The sequence below is a fragment of the Corapipo altera genome, unplaced genomic scaffold (assembly GCF_003945725.1).
Source record: "Corapipo altera isolate COAL_440 unplaced genomic scaffold, ASM394572v1 158, whole genome shotgun sequence".
In the NCBI taxonomy this organism is placed as follows: Eukaryota; Metazoa; Chordata; class Aves; order Passeriformes; family Pipridae; genus Corapipo; species Corapipo altera.
The window spans coordinates 269,816-286,367 of NW_020884977.1; the positions used below are offsets into that span (position 1 = coordinate 269,816).

The window sequence follows — 16,552 nt, forward strand, 5'->3', positions numbered from 1 at the left end:
TCATTGCACGAGCTCGCTGATCCGCTGTACATCATTTTAATCGAGATGTACCACACACTGCCTGTGAAAAGGAGGAAATCTGACACAAATTTAAGGCAGCTCACAACCTGCTTATTAATTGACAACGGGAAATTGTGTCTGTTCTGATCCACTTCAAGCTCAATACTTTATCACTTAATCCCACTGCAGCTTTGCTCCTTACCAAATAAACGATTGCTCTTCTAACATAATGCAGCCCTGCCTCTGGAGATGATACCACCTGTAAAAGGCTTTAACTGGATACCTGTGTTCAGGTTGTAATAATATTACACCAATCAACAAGAGATAACCACCTTATACTGAAAGACACTGAGCATACTGAATGGTGTTAGTGGTTATAGTATTATATACTGCCTTACAGAGCTCCCTCAGCTTTTAACTGTCCTGACGCTCTTCCTGTATTTGTACTTTGCTGGACACAAGCAGGCTCACAGCTTCCTGTGTGATGGTGATAACATATGTCTGACTTTGTTGCTGGCAGCTGGAGTGAAGGGGAAGACAATGCCCTTTGACCTGTGAAAAGCAGTATAAAGCTTATCAGATCCTCTCCAGATATCACTGAAGGAAACGGGCTGGAAGAGTTGGCCCCACATAGGAAATATATATAAAAACCTGTCAGCACTGGTCTTTTCGAAATGTCATTAAAAACATACTTCTGCAAACCTGAGTCCCTGCTAGACAATGTCATTTGTACAAACTGAACTGAAGTAAAAGTGGAGAGGAAGAACTACAGACCACACATTAAACTTAAGTACACATCACTCAGCCAGTGGTACCAAGACTGCTTCACTTTGTGGTGCCAAAATAAACTTTTCTTAGTGATTATTTCTCTGGTCCACTCCTGAAGCAGACCTCTAAGGGTCACATATTGTATAAACACTACACACAACTTTTCCCACTAAGCAATTCTTTTTGGGGTGTGATTACCTGCAAAGCCTTGTAGATGAACTGCAGAAAAATAAGAGCATGGACTGACCCCCACAAAAACCCCACACCTAACAAAAGGTGTCTCTGCAAGCCAGTGTCAGGAAAAAGTCCTTACTGCCCTGCCAGACATTGTAGGCAGCATTAGTATGTAAAACTTTTAATAGGAATCATGTTGTTTGACATGGATAAAACACCTACCTGATATACCTTGCACTATATGGTTACAAAAACAGTTAAACAGTACCAATATCAATGCAAAAAAAATTCACTTCAACTTTTTTTTTTTATGATTTTTGAAGGAAAAAAATCCAAACAGAGCACTGATAAACACAAGGCTGAAAAGATTGTGAGCAGAGATTCAGGGAACTCAATTTTTCCTTTTGATGTGCTCACTACACACCAGTTAAAAAAGCAATTTCTCAGTTTCTTCACTGACATAACAGGGAACATTTGTTGTCATAAAACTGGAATGACTGCAAGGGGGAAAAAGAGAGAAAAAATATAATACAACATCCTCAAATTAGGTAACTGAAGGAAAAAACCCCAAATCTGCAGTTATCAGGTGAAGCATCAGCAGCTGAAGTGCTTCGAAATCTTCTCACAGAAAAGATATTAATTTGCTGGGGTTTTGCTGCCCCTGTATCAGCATTAATACACAGTATATAATAAAATCTTGTGTTTCACACTCAGAACCCTGTTCCTCTGAAACAATGGTTAAATCCTTCAGGAGTCATGAAATCACACTGGAGATCATTCTGATTGTGCCAATATAAGAACGTAAGCAGGAATAAATATTATTTCCCATATGATTTAAAATATATTTTAGGATAACACCCAGGCAGGATTATTGGCAGGACTGAACACACAATGTTGCAGTGCAGATCTGCCCCAATTTATCAATGCTGTGCTCTGCTCCAGGGACCCGTCAGAACCCAACTTCATCTTTCTGGTAGAGAAGAAGAGGGGAAGTTGGGTTTTCTGCTTTTAGGTCTTTGTTGGTTTTCTTTTTCCTTATATTTTTAGGTTTTGAAATTATATGGAAAGAATGCAGCTGGCTGATGTGTGCCAGAGATCTGTGCCCACGTGGCTTTGCTCAGAAACTTCTGTTTGGTTTCAGGAGCTCACAGAAGTCAGTGTTCCATCGGGCAAATTCAAATCCCAAACTTGTGACCCTAATGATTATTAATAAAGCAGAAAGTAGCTCTGTCACTGTCAATATATATTATTGAGAGACCTGAACTGCCACTCCTTAAAAGGGAGATCAATCTAAGCAGGCAAGGCAGGGAAGGGGAGAAAGGAAACAGTCCTGACAGAAAACTGAGGCACTGAGTGATTTTGCTCAAGGTCATTCAGGAAGCCTATAAAAAAACCAGGATGGTTAGCTTTCCTCATTCCTGCCCTACCACAAGCTCATCCTACTTTTTAAATCTTAAAATATTTGGGGCTTTTACCACTGAGTTAGTATCTCTGACAGGAGTCATATCTTCTATTTTCATTATTTGCAGGAGATTTCAGAAATCTTAGGATTACATTTCTGTTTTCTACTCACTCATATTTTGTTTAATTATGTTTAATATAGAGACCTTAAAAAAAACCAAACACCAAACGAAAAACAACCAACCAAACAAAAAAAATCATCAAACAAAACAAAAACAAAACAAAAAAAAAACCAAACAACCCAGTATATAAAGTAGTAAGATAAAAAAGTCACCTTCCTGCTCTCTGGCCCAATAAATCTTGACAAGAAAGAGCCAGAGTTCCCTTTACTATATTATTTCATGTAGCTTAAATTTGGGAAATCAGAGACTTTCCAAATATACAGAAAACGTAGATTTGACCTTCCAGAGAGGTGGGAACTGAAATTTTCTTCAGGTTTCCATTTCAAAATTAAATTCAGAACCAGGCTCCAGCAGTATTCAAAACTGCATCCCATAAAGGGCAAAATAATCCACCGTTGGCTGGACACTTCATGGTGACAGTTTAGAGAGATGAAGGCAGATGGAGGATGCCACCGAGCTGCACCTCCTGCACAGCCAACAAACCTTAGAAGTTCAAGAAGCTTTAGTGCACTGCCATTAAAAATGAAACTCTCTTTGCCTTAAAATACAATAAAACAACTCCAGAGGCATGTGCCATCTCAAAGAACATTTGAAAACAACCACAGTGCTGTTAGTTTTAAACACAGTTATTTCTGCAGACCATTAATACAGCTGAGTTCTGCCCCACAGCATAAGGGTTACCATACATGGAATATGTTATTTAAGCCTCTAGGCATGTTGGCAAAGATCTGTACAGGCTGATCTGCTCCAATGGGGAATAAAACAGAGTCATTTTGCATTCTGTGATGTTATAAGGGGATGAGGGTTAAGAATATTTGCACTCCAAGGCCAGTAAGCCAGATCAGATGAAAAGTCAATAAATATCAGAACAGGCTCTAGAACAGGAATAGTTCAAAAGGCAAACAGTTTGTAGGAGCAAATGGATACATCTTGTGTCTTTTTAACTGCAAAAAGGGAACAATCTGTCATGGGATGGGTTACATATAATAACCAAGTAGAACAATATTCCACATTTTCTCACTAGAATGATTCCCTATACCATGACCTCGGAAAACTGTGTCCAAAATATGCCCAATGCAGCTCTTAATCCGTAACATATTACTGCAACAGGTTCTTTTCTGAAGCTCTTTCTCTGGAGAAGTTAAAAAAAATCTGTAACTGAGTCCTTTACATGTGTTCATAATCCTATCCTTCAGAAGTTGAACAAGGTACATGCATTGTTACATACCTTTCTCAAACCTAGCATTAAGAATTGTATACATCACAAAACCATGGTTTGGCCTTAACTACTCTTAGAATTCCTCTTCCCTCAGAGCAGGTACTACAGATTTCTGAAAGGATTTTAACTGAATGGCATCTCATGTCTAATGGGGAGAAAAAAGTGAAATATAATTTTTTATTTCCTAAAACATGATTCAGGAGAGATATCACAGGAGTAAAGACAAGGAAAAGGACATGAGCAAGCTTAAACTTCCATTAACACTTTATCATGGAATCACGGGATGGCCTGGGTTGGAAGGGGACTTTAAAGATCATCTTGTTCCAACCCTGCTGCCACAGGTAGGGACACCTTCCACTATTCCAGGTTGCTCCAAGCCCCATCTAACCTGGCCTTGGACACTTCCAGGGATGGGGCAGCCACAAATTCTCTGGGTGATCTGTGCCAGGGCCTCACCACCCTCACAGGGAAGAACTTTTTCCTAATTTTATACCCATCATATATTGTTTCCCTAATATTATATATTATATTATTATATATAATTTTACATATAATATTATTACACTATATAATATTATATATTAACTAATATTATAATATTATATAGTATTTTATAATATAATATTATATAATTATATCATATGTTAAATAATATATAATATAATATAACATATATAATATTTTATGATATTATGTATAGTATTATATTATATATATCATAATATACGTATTATGATACATAACAATATATTTATTTTTGTATATTTTATATATCCAGTAAAAACGAAACAAATGACTCTTCTTTTGCCAAAAGACTCGTAGCCATCAATCGTTTGAAGAACTGTTACAAACGTTTAGCACGAAGTGAAAAGCAGTGCATTTTTACGGGCTACGGGGAGTGCAACAGCTCGCTCTGGCGGCTGCCGCAGGGAGGAGAAACCCGGTCAGCGCTCTCAAAGCTGGTCTGCTTTGAAAAATAAAAATAAAATAAAACACGTGTGTTCCGAACGCGGAAAAGGAGCGCCGATGGAAGGGAACAGAGCCGCGACCTCTTCGCCCTCTGAAGCCCCTGAGGCGGGGCCGCCTCCGCGCAATGGCGGCCGCGCCGTTGCCATGGCGACTGCCCGGCACCTCGGCCGGGCTGTGCGGGGCACATTCCCCCCGGGAATCAGGAGTGTGTGTGTGCAAATCGGAGAACCGGCCCGGCTGGAAAAGATCTAAGGGATCATCGGGTCCAGCCTACGAGCGAACATCGCCGTGTCGGCCGGACCGTGGCACTGAGAGCCACGCGCGGTCTTGCTTTAAATGCCTCCAGGCACCGGGACCGCACCGCCTCCCCGGGCAGCCCGTTCCGTCGCCTAATCACCCTTTCCACGAAGAAATTCTTCCTAATGTCCAACCTAAACCTCCCCCGGCGCACCGTTAGACTATGTCCTCTCAGCTATATCTCAGCGGTGCCCCGCAGCTTTAGACTCTGGTTACCTGGGAGCAGAGCCCGACGCCCACCTGGCTGCACCCTCCTGGCAGGGAGTTGTAGAGAGCGCTGCGGTCCCACCTGAGCCTCCTCTTCTCCAGGTGAACACCCCCAGCTCCCTCAGCCGCTCCTCATCACACTCGTGCTCCAGACCCTTCCCCAGCTCCGTTACCCTTCTCTGGACTGGAGATGTTTGTATATCAAATATATATGTTTATATATGAGAGCAGGTGTGTTTAAGTTGGAGCGAAGACAACCCTGGTGTCAAAAACTGTCAGGCAAAACCCATTTCACACTTCAAAAGAAACCCCCGCAGCTCCCTGACCCACCCCAAATGGATCCATGAACCCCCGCCCAGACACACAGCATCACACAGAAATCAAGTTATCCCATTCTCTCCTCACTGTCTGGCATACATTACTCACCTCTGGATTCAATAGGCTGAGTCAGAACTCACCACATCAACAGAAAATTACTAGTTTTGGCTAGGTTAGTTATTTTAAAGAGTGGGGCCAGGTGACTGAAGAATATAAGCTAGGAGTAAGACGAAGCCCTTGATTTAAATTAATTTTTTAAAACCGATTTAAATGTATTTAAACTGAATTTACTACAGTAAGATTACTCAGTTTCTGTCATCTAATCACACAATTAATACTTCCTCTGTAAAACTGCTGAAGATTCATACAAGGCTGCTCCATTTAAATCGTAAAGTTAAACAAACAACATTTTTCACTGATGCTTTTACATGTCAGATATTTTCATTATAAATCCTAGGATGTTGCAGAAAAAGTACCAATTACCAAGAGATCATGAGTTTAAGTGTTAGCTTCTTGTATGTAGAGCTTCTGAACTTTAAATTCATGAAGCAAAGCCCTCTTTGCAGATCATAGTCTTCTTGTTCCTCTCCCTCTCTCATGTCAAAAAAAAAAAGAGAAAAAAAAAGAAAAGAAAGGAAAAAACAAGGAAACAAAAGAAAAAAGAAGATAAAAGCACTATGCTGTTTAATTTTTGAAGAAATATTTTCCTAGAAAATCCTCCATAGTTCATGTCCAGTATTTAGAAGCAAATCCATTTTTACTCTGACTTAAACATATTTATAAAGGCCTTTTGGGATAAAATGCTGACTTGCTCAATATATTCAGTGAACAAAATGTACCTTATTGAAAACTTCATATACAGAAACATTTTTGATAAATAACTGTCTAGGACACCATTTCAGGTAAGAACTTGCACATGCAACGCTGTTAACTGTTTCTGTGCAAGTTAGAAAAAAACAATTCACAACTTTTTTGGGCTGAAACACACTGCAAATATTTGACAGAGTACCTACTGAATTTCACGCATGGGGAACGCTTTTAATTTTTGTGTTTACTTTTGCCAGGTGCTTTAAAGTTAGGTCTCCTGGAAAGAGAAACTGAGGATGCGCTTCAGTGATTGCACCAAGAACGAGCACAAAATGCAGAGGAAGCTCTTCTCACAAACATCACCCCAGGAGAATGACAGATGCACTGAACAGAGAGAAAATGATGAAGAGGATGTTTGTCCCATTTGTCAGGAGGAGTTAGTAAAGACAATGCTTACTGCAGGTTAAGTATGTAATTTATTCTTTGTCTTGCCATATTCCTCATTATAGAATAAATATTACAAGATCTTCAATACACAACAGCTTCAACACACAAGGAAAAATACCTGACAGTTGTCACAGCCCTTTTGCAATCTGGAAAATTTAGCAATCCCAGAAGTTAAAATGTGGGTGGAGGGAAAGGAGGAAAAGAAAAGGGAAGACTACTTAGGGTTGCTATGTGGTTTTTCTTATTTGCCTCTGGAGAGATTACAGAAATTGGAATACATTTTTCTGTAGATGCAGCTGTGATAACGCTCAGGTCAAATGTATAAAAATTTGGGCTGACCATGAAGATGAACTGGAGAATGACCCTGCAGTGAAGTGCCCACTCGAGAGAGAAAAATTTGCAGCTCTATGTCTCCTTTTAATTGAATTTAGAAACTAAACTTGTATTTTTAAAGTAAGATGTGGACAGTGCTACATCTTTGAGTATATCTTATAGCTCGTTGCTTATTTCTCTGCCTTATTGTGAGTACCTGATCTCACCCAGAGAGCAGACAATGTGTGCTTTGTAAACAAACAAACGTCCCTGGTAAATAAAGCAAAGGGTTTTAAGCCTGCTTTTAGTGCAGTACATCTCCAAACAATTCTGTAGTAAATATTTGGACTGGCCTTTGCCAAATAAAAAATTCAGGTACTACTTTATCACGAAGTGTGAGGTGCTTGTTAACCCAGCTCTTTATTCAGCTGATGGTTTTGTTTTTCCTTTGAGGTGTACCACGTGTGTTGACTGGCACCTGTGACACGAATCTTTCACTGGCTTTTGCCATCCTCCTTTCTTTGTTTTTAGACAGGTACCAAACGTATTTTCATTTCCGTCTCCTACTCTGTTCTACATAATAATTTACTTTAATTCCCCATTTGCAAATCATGTAGACCTCACACTGAATTTACTCAGCTAAAAACTAAGTAGCCACAGAAAGATAAGCAAAAATAGCACAATAAAATAAGAAAGTTTGATCATCCTCTCCCTGTATACCTTGCACTGTGGCACCCTTATAGAGACAGCACGTGCACATTTATCCTACCTTAACCTACACTTTTCTCATATCTTTATGTAGATAAGCCCTTGGAGTTGACAGTGTGGTGAAAAAAAAAAAAAAAAAAGAGGCCACAGTAACCAACATTAACTGGGAATATTTTGGAGGTTCTTTGGACTCTGCTTGTGAAAGACACAGACATAACCCACCAGTTACAGGTATAGTTATGTTTTAGAAGTTAATTTTGCTGCTGTGTTGTCTCTAGATTTCCAGACATAGCAGTATTTCAAGTGTGAGGGCTGGAAACAATCTCATTGTTCGTGAGACAAGTCCCAGCTGAAGACTTCAAGTAGCCGTTCTTTGCTCCAGGCTTTGCATAAGTCTGAATAAGAGATTTCACTTAAGGTGGTTAATTGTATTTGCCACACCAGAAAGAGTTAGGAAACACATCCACTGAATTGTTCTCAGCTGCTCTTTTCATAATTTACAGGAGTGTTCATTGTTTCCATCTTGAGTTCAATTTACCTCAGTTATTTGTCATGTTACAGAAGAAAAATAAGAAACCTAAGGGTCTTCCACAACTTTCAGAATCATTGGCCCAAGGAAGAATATTTAAAAGCTTTAACTCAGAAAATAATTCTGGAGATACTGTATCTTCAGGAGAAACAAGATGCTTGCCTTTTTCCACACTGTCCATTATGACAAACATGAAATATTCTTTTAACAGTTTCTTTACTTCAACAAGAAAGGGCAATAAGAAGAGTTTGAATAAGAGTAGACAGTAATCAAGAATACTAATAAAGCAGCAATTCACCTGAACATAGTTAAAATTAAATGTACCTGGGAACTAATTCTCCTCAGGTAGTTTAGGAACTCTTATTTTAAAGTACCTAATGGGTTTGCAATGGTTAAAAAAAACATGCAAGTGCCCCCCCCCCTTCGGCAGGGAAACCTTTGCAATGTGCTTGTCTGCAGTCTTGCAGGGTTTCTGAATGATGGTGAAAACACCCCAATGTGGCTTTTGTGAAGCACAGAAAGGAAAAAAGCTTGAGAAAAATCAGTGTTAGATACAATTAAGAATAGGATATTACACACTGAAGTTTAGCTTAAGCTCTTCTATATCACAATACTGTTGTGTTCTTCACCCTGGATTTAAGGGCTTTGATCTTATTTGTAGCTGGAATTGACGCCTCTGTCTGTGCAGACATACAGAAATAATCTTTTACTTGTTCTTAGAGTCTCTAAGTGACAGAAAGTCTCTAAAAGAAAGAATGGAGAAGATAGAGATTAGACATAAGAACAAAACCTGAAGTAATATTCTTCTCTGTGTACCCCTTTCCAATTGCAACAAAATCAATTTACATGAGGAATGATTGTAGCTGCATTAATCAGGACTCAAGAATCAGATTTAATGGTGGATACAGAAGTCTTTCTTCACAAGAAATGGAACAGAGAATGTGACTGCATTAGAAGTGGCACCCTTAAGGATAACACTCTTTTGTCATTGCAATTATGGTGATGAGAGGAATACACATTTTTTTAATTGATATTTAGAAAAAAAAAATGCTGAGAGATGTATGTTCCTAAACAACGTATGACTTCAAAGATACTCAAATCAAAGTTATGGCACAGAGAACTTTTCAAATTTTTTATTATATTGCATAAGGTAGAACATTTTACAAATCTTAGTTACATTTTCAGCAACAGATACACTGATACTGAATTAAATACAGAGATGAAAAGACACCTCTGACAAAATATAAAAAGGTAGAAATACTGAAAACCAGGATGCCCAATATCAAGAATGCTTTACATAAACAATATCCATACTAAGGGGTTTTTGAAAATGATTGCCAAGGTAATGAAGATAAGGCTCCAAAATGCAAGGTGGGGAGCACAGTCAGTGCCATCAGTTCCCCTGCCTTGCACCATGCAGAGCCAGGCTTTGTCTGAACTCCATGCTCTAATGAGCACTAAAAACTGCCTTTCTACACAATAACATGTAAAAATATTACTGTTCTAACATGGGCTGAAGTGCAACAAGTGCTTCAAAAGGAACTAAATCAGTTAACTGGGAAATAAAGTACCGGGACATTTCGGGGAGAAGGAATTATAGGAATGTTCAGTAAGTCTTAAACCGACGGAAAAAAAATGCATTTGGTAAAACAGTTTTCAAGCTTAGAGTGCTAACGAGAAAAATAATGACACAGTTTTCCCCTGCCAGTCTTAAAAAAAAAAAAATCTGAAGGTTTTTTTTTTGTTTTGTAATCAGAACACAATGAATGCTGCTTTTAAAAGAATATGAAGCTCAGATTCAAATCATTAACACCCCCCTCATATAAATTCTTTAACACAAATGTAGCTGCCTACTGTTAGAACTGTGGCACAAATTAGTACCAACTACTACAAAAGAATGCTCATTTTAACTCTGTAGGCATAGTACTGTGTTTTGTATAATTCTACTGAATTTAAAAAAAAATACTTATAAACCAGAAGGTCAGCTTATATAAACAATGCAGATTAGGCCCCAAATTGAGATAAAAATTGGTTCTAGAAAATAAGACTTAAATACCCATCTCCATAATCTCTCTGCTGCTACTGGCAAGGAAGGTTAGCAGCTGAAAAAAAGAATTTTTATATTAGTTTTTATATATAAACATATATTAATTTCATTTTTGAAGTTAAAATCCCAGTCAGTTTGATACCTGTAAGTCCAGTGCCTTCAAAACGCTCACTCTTGACGTATGAAGTTGAATCAAATCCTGTCTGTGCATTTTTTAAAAGATACTACTGTTCAGATTGCTAAAGATATATCTTTTTTTTAAATTTCTTTTCAAACAGAGGATACAAAAACTAGGGCTTACAACAATACCATCATCATCAACATGCAGGAGTCAGTATTCCAACATTAAAAAAAGCACTAGATCTGCCTTTTAAAATATTATAAAAGCTACATAATCGTATGAATCGAGGCTTTTTTTTGGCTAACAGAAAAAAAAAAAAAGCAAAATGTGCTTTTCAGATAGTCAGGTGTCCCACTGATAAAATAAGTCTGATGAAAGAGAAAGGCACTTCAGCAGGCTAATTAATGTTCAGATTTTATTTAATATGCAGTACTGGATGTAGTGTACTGCCTTTTCATCTGCACAGTGTTAGAGCAGCAGTGTGGTGAACCTGTGCCACTTTTGAACCAACCAGAAGAGTTCAGACTGGTGCCCCTTCATTTCATCCTCTTTGGTACAAATTACTGCATAAAACAAAGCAGACAACTAAACACTCCTCCATCCTGAATTATTTTTGGTGTGTCACCTCTAGCTCTGTGTTGGTTAATAATGTCCCTCAGCATCACATAATTTTTGCTGGCAGGTTTGTGACATACCAGACTTTTCTATTTTCAGTACTATAAGGATTTTTCCTGTTAATCAAATAGAATCTTTAAGTGATTCCCCTACCTTTTTTTTTAATTCTCTAATATCTAGCATTTGCTAACAATCTGAAAAATACTGTCAGTTAGCTTATTCTAGGTCCCATACTCAGATTACTGTGCATACAGCTGCACACTGCTCAGCCTGATTTAACTTACATCAAAGTACTGGCCTAAGCCACATGAGTTAATTAACAAAAACAAGTCTTGGCTATAACTCCACTAATCACCTTATTAAAAACAGGTAAGATCTGGAAGCCATATATCCTTCTGCAAGAACCCCCTCAACATCATGTATCATAACCACGGTGGGGAAACTTTCCCGAAGTTTATTAACTGCTTTTCACCTTGAATATATGACCGAATTTGGTCCTGAGTGTTCTGTGTTTACCTGACACCTTGCACTTAAGACTGTATTTACCTGGCTGTGGCTCTCCTTGTGCAAGAGCTGACAGTTCAGAGAAGTGCCTTGGGAAGAACTCAGACGTAATTCTTGCGAATATTTGTGTTCTTCAAAAAAATCATTTCAGTGATTCCTATAAATTTGTATGTAGGAATCATACACAGATATACAGAAAATCACTAGTTTGACCACAAATACAAATTTCATTGTGATATTCTGTCTTTTCCACATTACACATACTGTCTGGTTATCTGTGGAATTAAAAATTTTAGAGCTCAGTGGAGTCAAACTCCTTTTTTTTTAATGATCTGAAACCAAAAAGAATTTTAGTCACAGGTTCTTCCAGTGCAAAAATTCCAACATGCAGCTGGAACATGAAGACTCAAATAACATTCTGTAAATACTGAATATAAATCATAATTGTAAGAATTTTAGAGTTGGATTTCCAATCTTTTTTCTTTGATGACCAGATATCCTGGTGCAGAACAAGACCAATGGAGTGCCAAACTTCCTTCCTTTGAACTCACAAATAAAGCCATTTACAGTAGTCCACATTTTTTAATGCTACAAGTGAGTTTGAGAAATTCAGTCTTTTTGGTATATACAATGAAAAAATGCATAAAAAAAATCTGAAATTTCAAGGAAAGACATATTAATTTAATATTAACTCCTCAAAACTATTAGCTTGTCAAGGATTTTCTGTTATGTGCAACAGAATATATAATAGTCTCTTTTTGAAAAGGGAGCCACCAGAACCGATGCAAACAGGGCAATATTGAACCTCAAAAGTCACAGCAGCTTTCAGAAGAAATGTGCATATATAAATTGATTCCTACTGATGTATACAACAAAGCAAGGGATGAAAATATCAATATCTGGGGCTAGAGAGTCATACAAAAAGTCCAAAGAAACTGCATATAAAAAAAAAGTATTATGAAAATGTATTTTGTATAGGACAATTGAATTCCAGTTACCTAAAAAGAGAACCAAAGGCATGCTGATATGACAAGCCATCTTCACCTCTAAAGTAGATGAATTGTATAATTAAATCAGATTCTTTAGGCCAATTTAATTACACACTGTTTGCACACCTAATTCAAACTTATTTCACATTTTCATACTTGGAACTCAACAGGAACATTTCTTTCATGGAGCAACTACCCATCAGAAGCTGGATTGATGCATTGCTAGTACCATCCTGGTTACCTTCCATATTCTTCTAGAAACAACAGCAGAACACTTGACAATCCCAACATAACAGACATATTTCACATTAACATTTCCTGAGTAAATATTCCCAGAAGCCCAGCTGCATAGGATACTCCCTAACTCTTGAGTGTACTACAGGGCAGACAACCCAGCACATCTCACCCCACAATTCACATAAAGGCATTGTATGTTTGGGTCTTGGTACAGAACTTTAACCAAGCTATAAGGGAAATATTCATAAAGCTTTCTTCAGGATGATTTATAATCAAACTGCCAAAGCCAAAATGCTGGAACTTATTTCATCAGGGAAACAGCTTCAAAGCCACAGAAATACATTCTGTATACTACGTGAAGCACATTAAGAGATACATCTACTTTTCTGTTAGCCAAAGCTGAAATGATCACTTTGACAAGATGAACATTAAAAATAAAGAATATTCTGATGGCCTTTCCTTCCTCTATACATATCTTTGTTACAATTCATGCATTCATGACTTTTGGTAAATTTAACTCTAAGATGAGTCATAAGTAGTATTTATATTGCATTATAGACCAAATTTTGCCATCTGCTCTCATGCTCATAACCCTCCCCCCCCAACTTTTAAAGCCTGTTTAACTCCTCTGCAAACCTAGACAAAAGCAGCTCAGGCTTGGCAAAATGCAGGCACATAAACCTTCAGTGATCTTCCATTGTTCTGAACGTAAAATAAAAAGCAATGCTGCCAAACTTTCCTGATAAAGAAACTATTTCAAAGGTGTTGGTTTGTCTAAACTTGCACACTTTTCCATCATGGACCAACCTTTCTCTTATAAATAAGCAGGGATTCAAGATTGTGGGGCACAGCTGGCCCAACAGCATGCAGACTTGAACTGGCAAAGAAGCCAAAACAAGACACTGGGATCAGCAGCAGCTGCAGCTCCAAATGCTACCAGAACCAGTCCTTTCCTGCTGGACGTGGGCACCTCATGGCAGATCTCAGTCTTCAACCTCCACGGTTCATAACAAAGCAGATGGGCAACACCTCAGACAGCGGGGACCGGGAACTGCAGCGGCCACAGAGCTCGGGCACTGCCCCCTTCTGCCACTGCTGCGTGGAGTTTGCACATGGATGGGCACACAGGGAGGGCAGGAATGCCACAGAGCTCCGCTGAGAAATCCAGCAGAGCTCCTCTGCTGGTGTGGTGGGACCAACGGATGGAACATTTTACGTTATACAAAGTAGTAACAGATCCCTAGAAAAGTTGACATATAAAATACTGTACAGATGGTCACGTGGATTAGGAACAAGGCTGAGGAATGGCTTTAACTAGGCTACCAATGCATTAGCAACAAGTACAAAAAAATTAAAGCATGTGCCTACATTTCTCGCTGCGCATTCCCAGGGGTGTATCCAAGAATGACGGGCTAATTAAAATGTGGGCCTTCTCCACACTGCCAGTAAAATTAGGAAATGCAAAATTTTAGTGGTAGCATTTCCCTGTTTTCAATTCACGTTGAATATCAATTGCCCGCTTGAAGTGTAGTAACTCAATCTGTACGTTACAAAAATGAAACTTTTCTTGATACTAGAAAACAACATTTTCCTTGTAAACCCAACACTGCAGAATTACAGAAGCAGCCAAGAGGTCAACGACTAGCAGGGAGAGCAACACCACAAAGCACACTGTGTTTTAATTTATAGGGATAAGCGGCCTCTCCTCTCTTTTCTTCCAGATATTGGTTTTGCTATCTCTTTTTGTGAGAGGTGGTCTATCCCTTTTTTTAGCAGAAAGGATACCAGATTCATGACTTCCTGATACAGATTTTTTTCTTAGACCTTCCTCATCATGCTGTTCCAAGACTGGCCCATTCCCTCCTTCCATAATGTGCCTCACAGCCTGGTCCTCTGGAGTGCAAACAGTGGTCCCGCTTTCACTGCTGCTCAGATCCAGATCTTCCAAGTAAAGAATCTTAGAATGTGGCATACTTTTAATGAAAGTTTTCTCTCTCTCCAGTTTCCTGCTAGGATGATGCTCATTCATGTCCACACCAGAGTCCAGACTGGTATCATTACTCTCTGTTTTTCTGCCTTTTTTCAGATCTATGAAAGAATGCCTCACTTGAGCTATTGGCTTTCCATCCAAGGACACAAACCACGCTCGAGGGTGCGGAGATGGTTTTCCTTTGGAGAGTTCCAGCAACGTTTGTTCTGAAATGCCTTGGAGTTCAGACGAAAACGGAGTCATTACAACTGCTTCATTCAACGTCCCGGGAACAGAGACGGACTCCAGCAAGCTGTTGGTGTAGCGGCCCCAGTTGGAGGTCTGGGAAGGCAGGCCCTCTTCCCCATCCAGGGCACTGCTCTCGTCCCTGCAGGCAGCAGGCTGGGGGTGGGAATGCCCTGGCATTTTCGGCAGTGTCTGCATGTAACTGTCCCGGTCCATGGGCTCCATCATGGGGCCATACACCAGCTGCCCTTTCCTTGGCAAAGTGGCTGATTTAGCAGGATGTAGTTGTTCCGGGGAGTGGAAAAGGTCAGAGGGCTGAAGAATAGCAATAGGTTGATTGTAAATATGCATGAGATGTTCAGGGATATGGGAAAGCCCATACATTTCCTCTTTCACTGAAAGGTACCTGTTTGGGTCTGGAATGTCCCGGGGAGCCTGGGAAATAGCACTGTTACTGAGCTTTGGCTGCTGTAAATGCCTCACTCCAGCACTAGGCTCCAGTGAATGGGCTGAACTTCTGGACTGGCCAGTCTGACAGGATGACTGGTAAGAAGCATCCTCGGGGTAGATTTTAAAGTTGTCCCGTGATTTTCCATCTTCTGTGTCTGTGGACATCCTTCTCGGAGGGCTGTACGAGGAAATCTTCGGTGTGTACAGCTGGGAGTTGTCCTCCAACTTTAAAGAGCTTTTGACAGCACTGATGTGATTTATGTGAGTTGTTGATGTTGTCTGGTCTCTTTTGATGACCTCCAGCTTAGTCGTATTTTTCTCCTTCTTTTGTGTCCGATGACATTTATCCCTATGCAAAAGAGATGCAAAGTGACCGCAGAGCACACTAGGAAATATGAGACTGTTCACTAACAAAGCTGAAGACTGCATTTTGATTAAAAAGTTACAGTGTAATGTGACACCACAAATTTAAAATGAAGTTCTGCAATGATAGGAATTTTTGAGGAAATATTAGGCTACACATTATTGCCAAGGAAACAAGTCTCACTTCAAAAGGCTATTTTATTAACCTTAAATTCGTTTCCTGGTGAGCTTACTGGAGCTTCTCTTTTTGCTTACCTGCAGTAACAGAGAAGAACAGCAAAAAATCCGATGATGATGACAACAGTTCCTCCCAGTATGGCCGTAAGGAACACCGTGTGATAGGCTGTTATGTCCTTGGAAACTGCACTAATAATGGATTCTAGATTGTCAAACAAAACCAAACAAGAATTAGATCTCAAAACCAAGTAATTCCACTTGATGGGCAGAGCTGTAGCTAATAAGTTGAACTGTCTTTTTCCAGTGATTTTGAGTTCCATTGCCTCTATGCTCATCCTTCCCTTTCCACCTTGCTATTTCAGCAAACTAGAAAATATACAGTGGTTACAAAATAATGCACCTTCAAAGATTCATCTTAAGTACTAAAGCCTTACCATGACATCTACTTGGTTCCAGTCAGATGACATTTGTATTAATTGTCCAAACTGACTTAGAA

General features: G+C 39.1%; 1 protein-coding gene across 1 annotated transcript in view; it reads right to left on the minus strand.

Moving 5' to 3' along the window:
• Positions 1–9,455: 9,455 nt before the first annotated feature.
• FAM171B (family with sequence similarity 171 member B) overlaps positions 9,456–16,552 on the minus strand; it is a 34,783-nt gene continuing 27,686 nt past the window's right edge. Inside the window, exons 7-8 of the mRNA XM_027665527.1 lie at positions 16,135–16,258; positions 9,456–15,865 (exon numbers count right to left, since the gene is read on the minus strand). Coding sequence (XP_027521328.1) covers positions 14,530–15,865; positions 16,135–16,258 — 1,460 coding nt within the window. The 3' untranslated portion in view covers positions 9,456–14,529. The remainder of the gene's footprint in view (positions 15,866–16,134; positions 16,259–16,552) is intronic.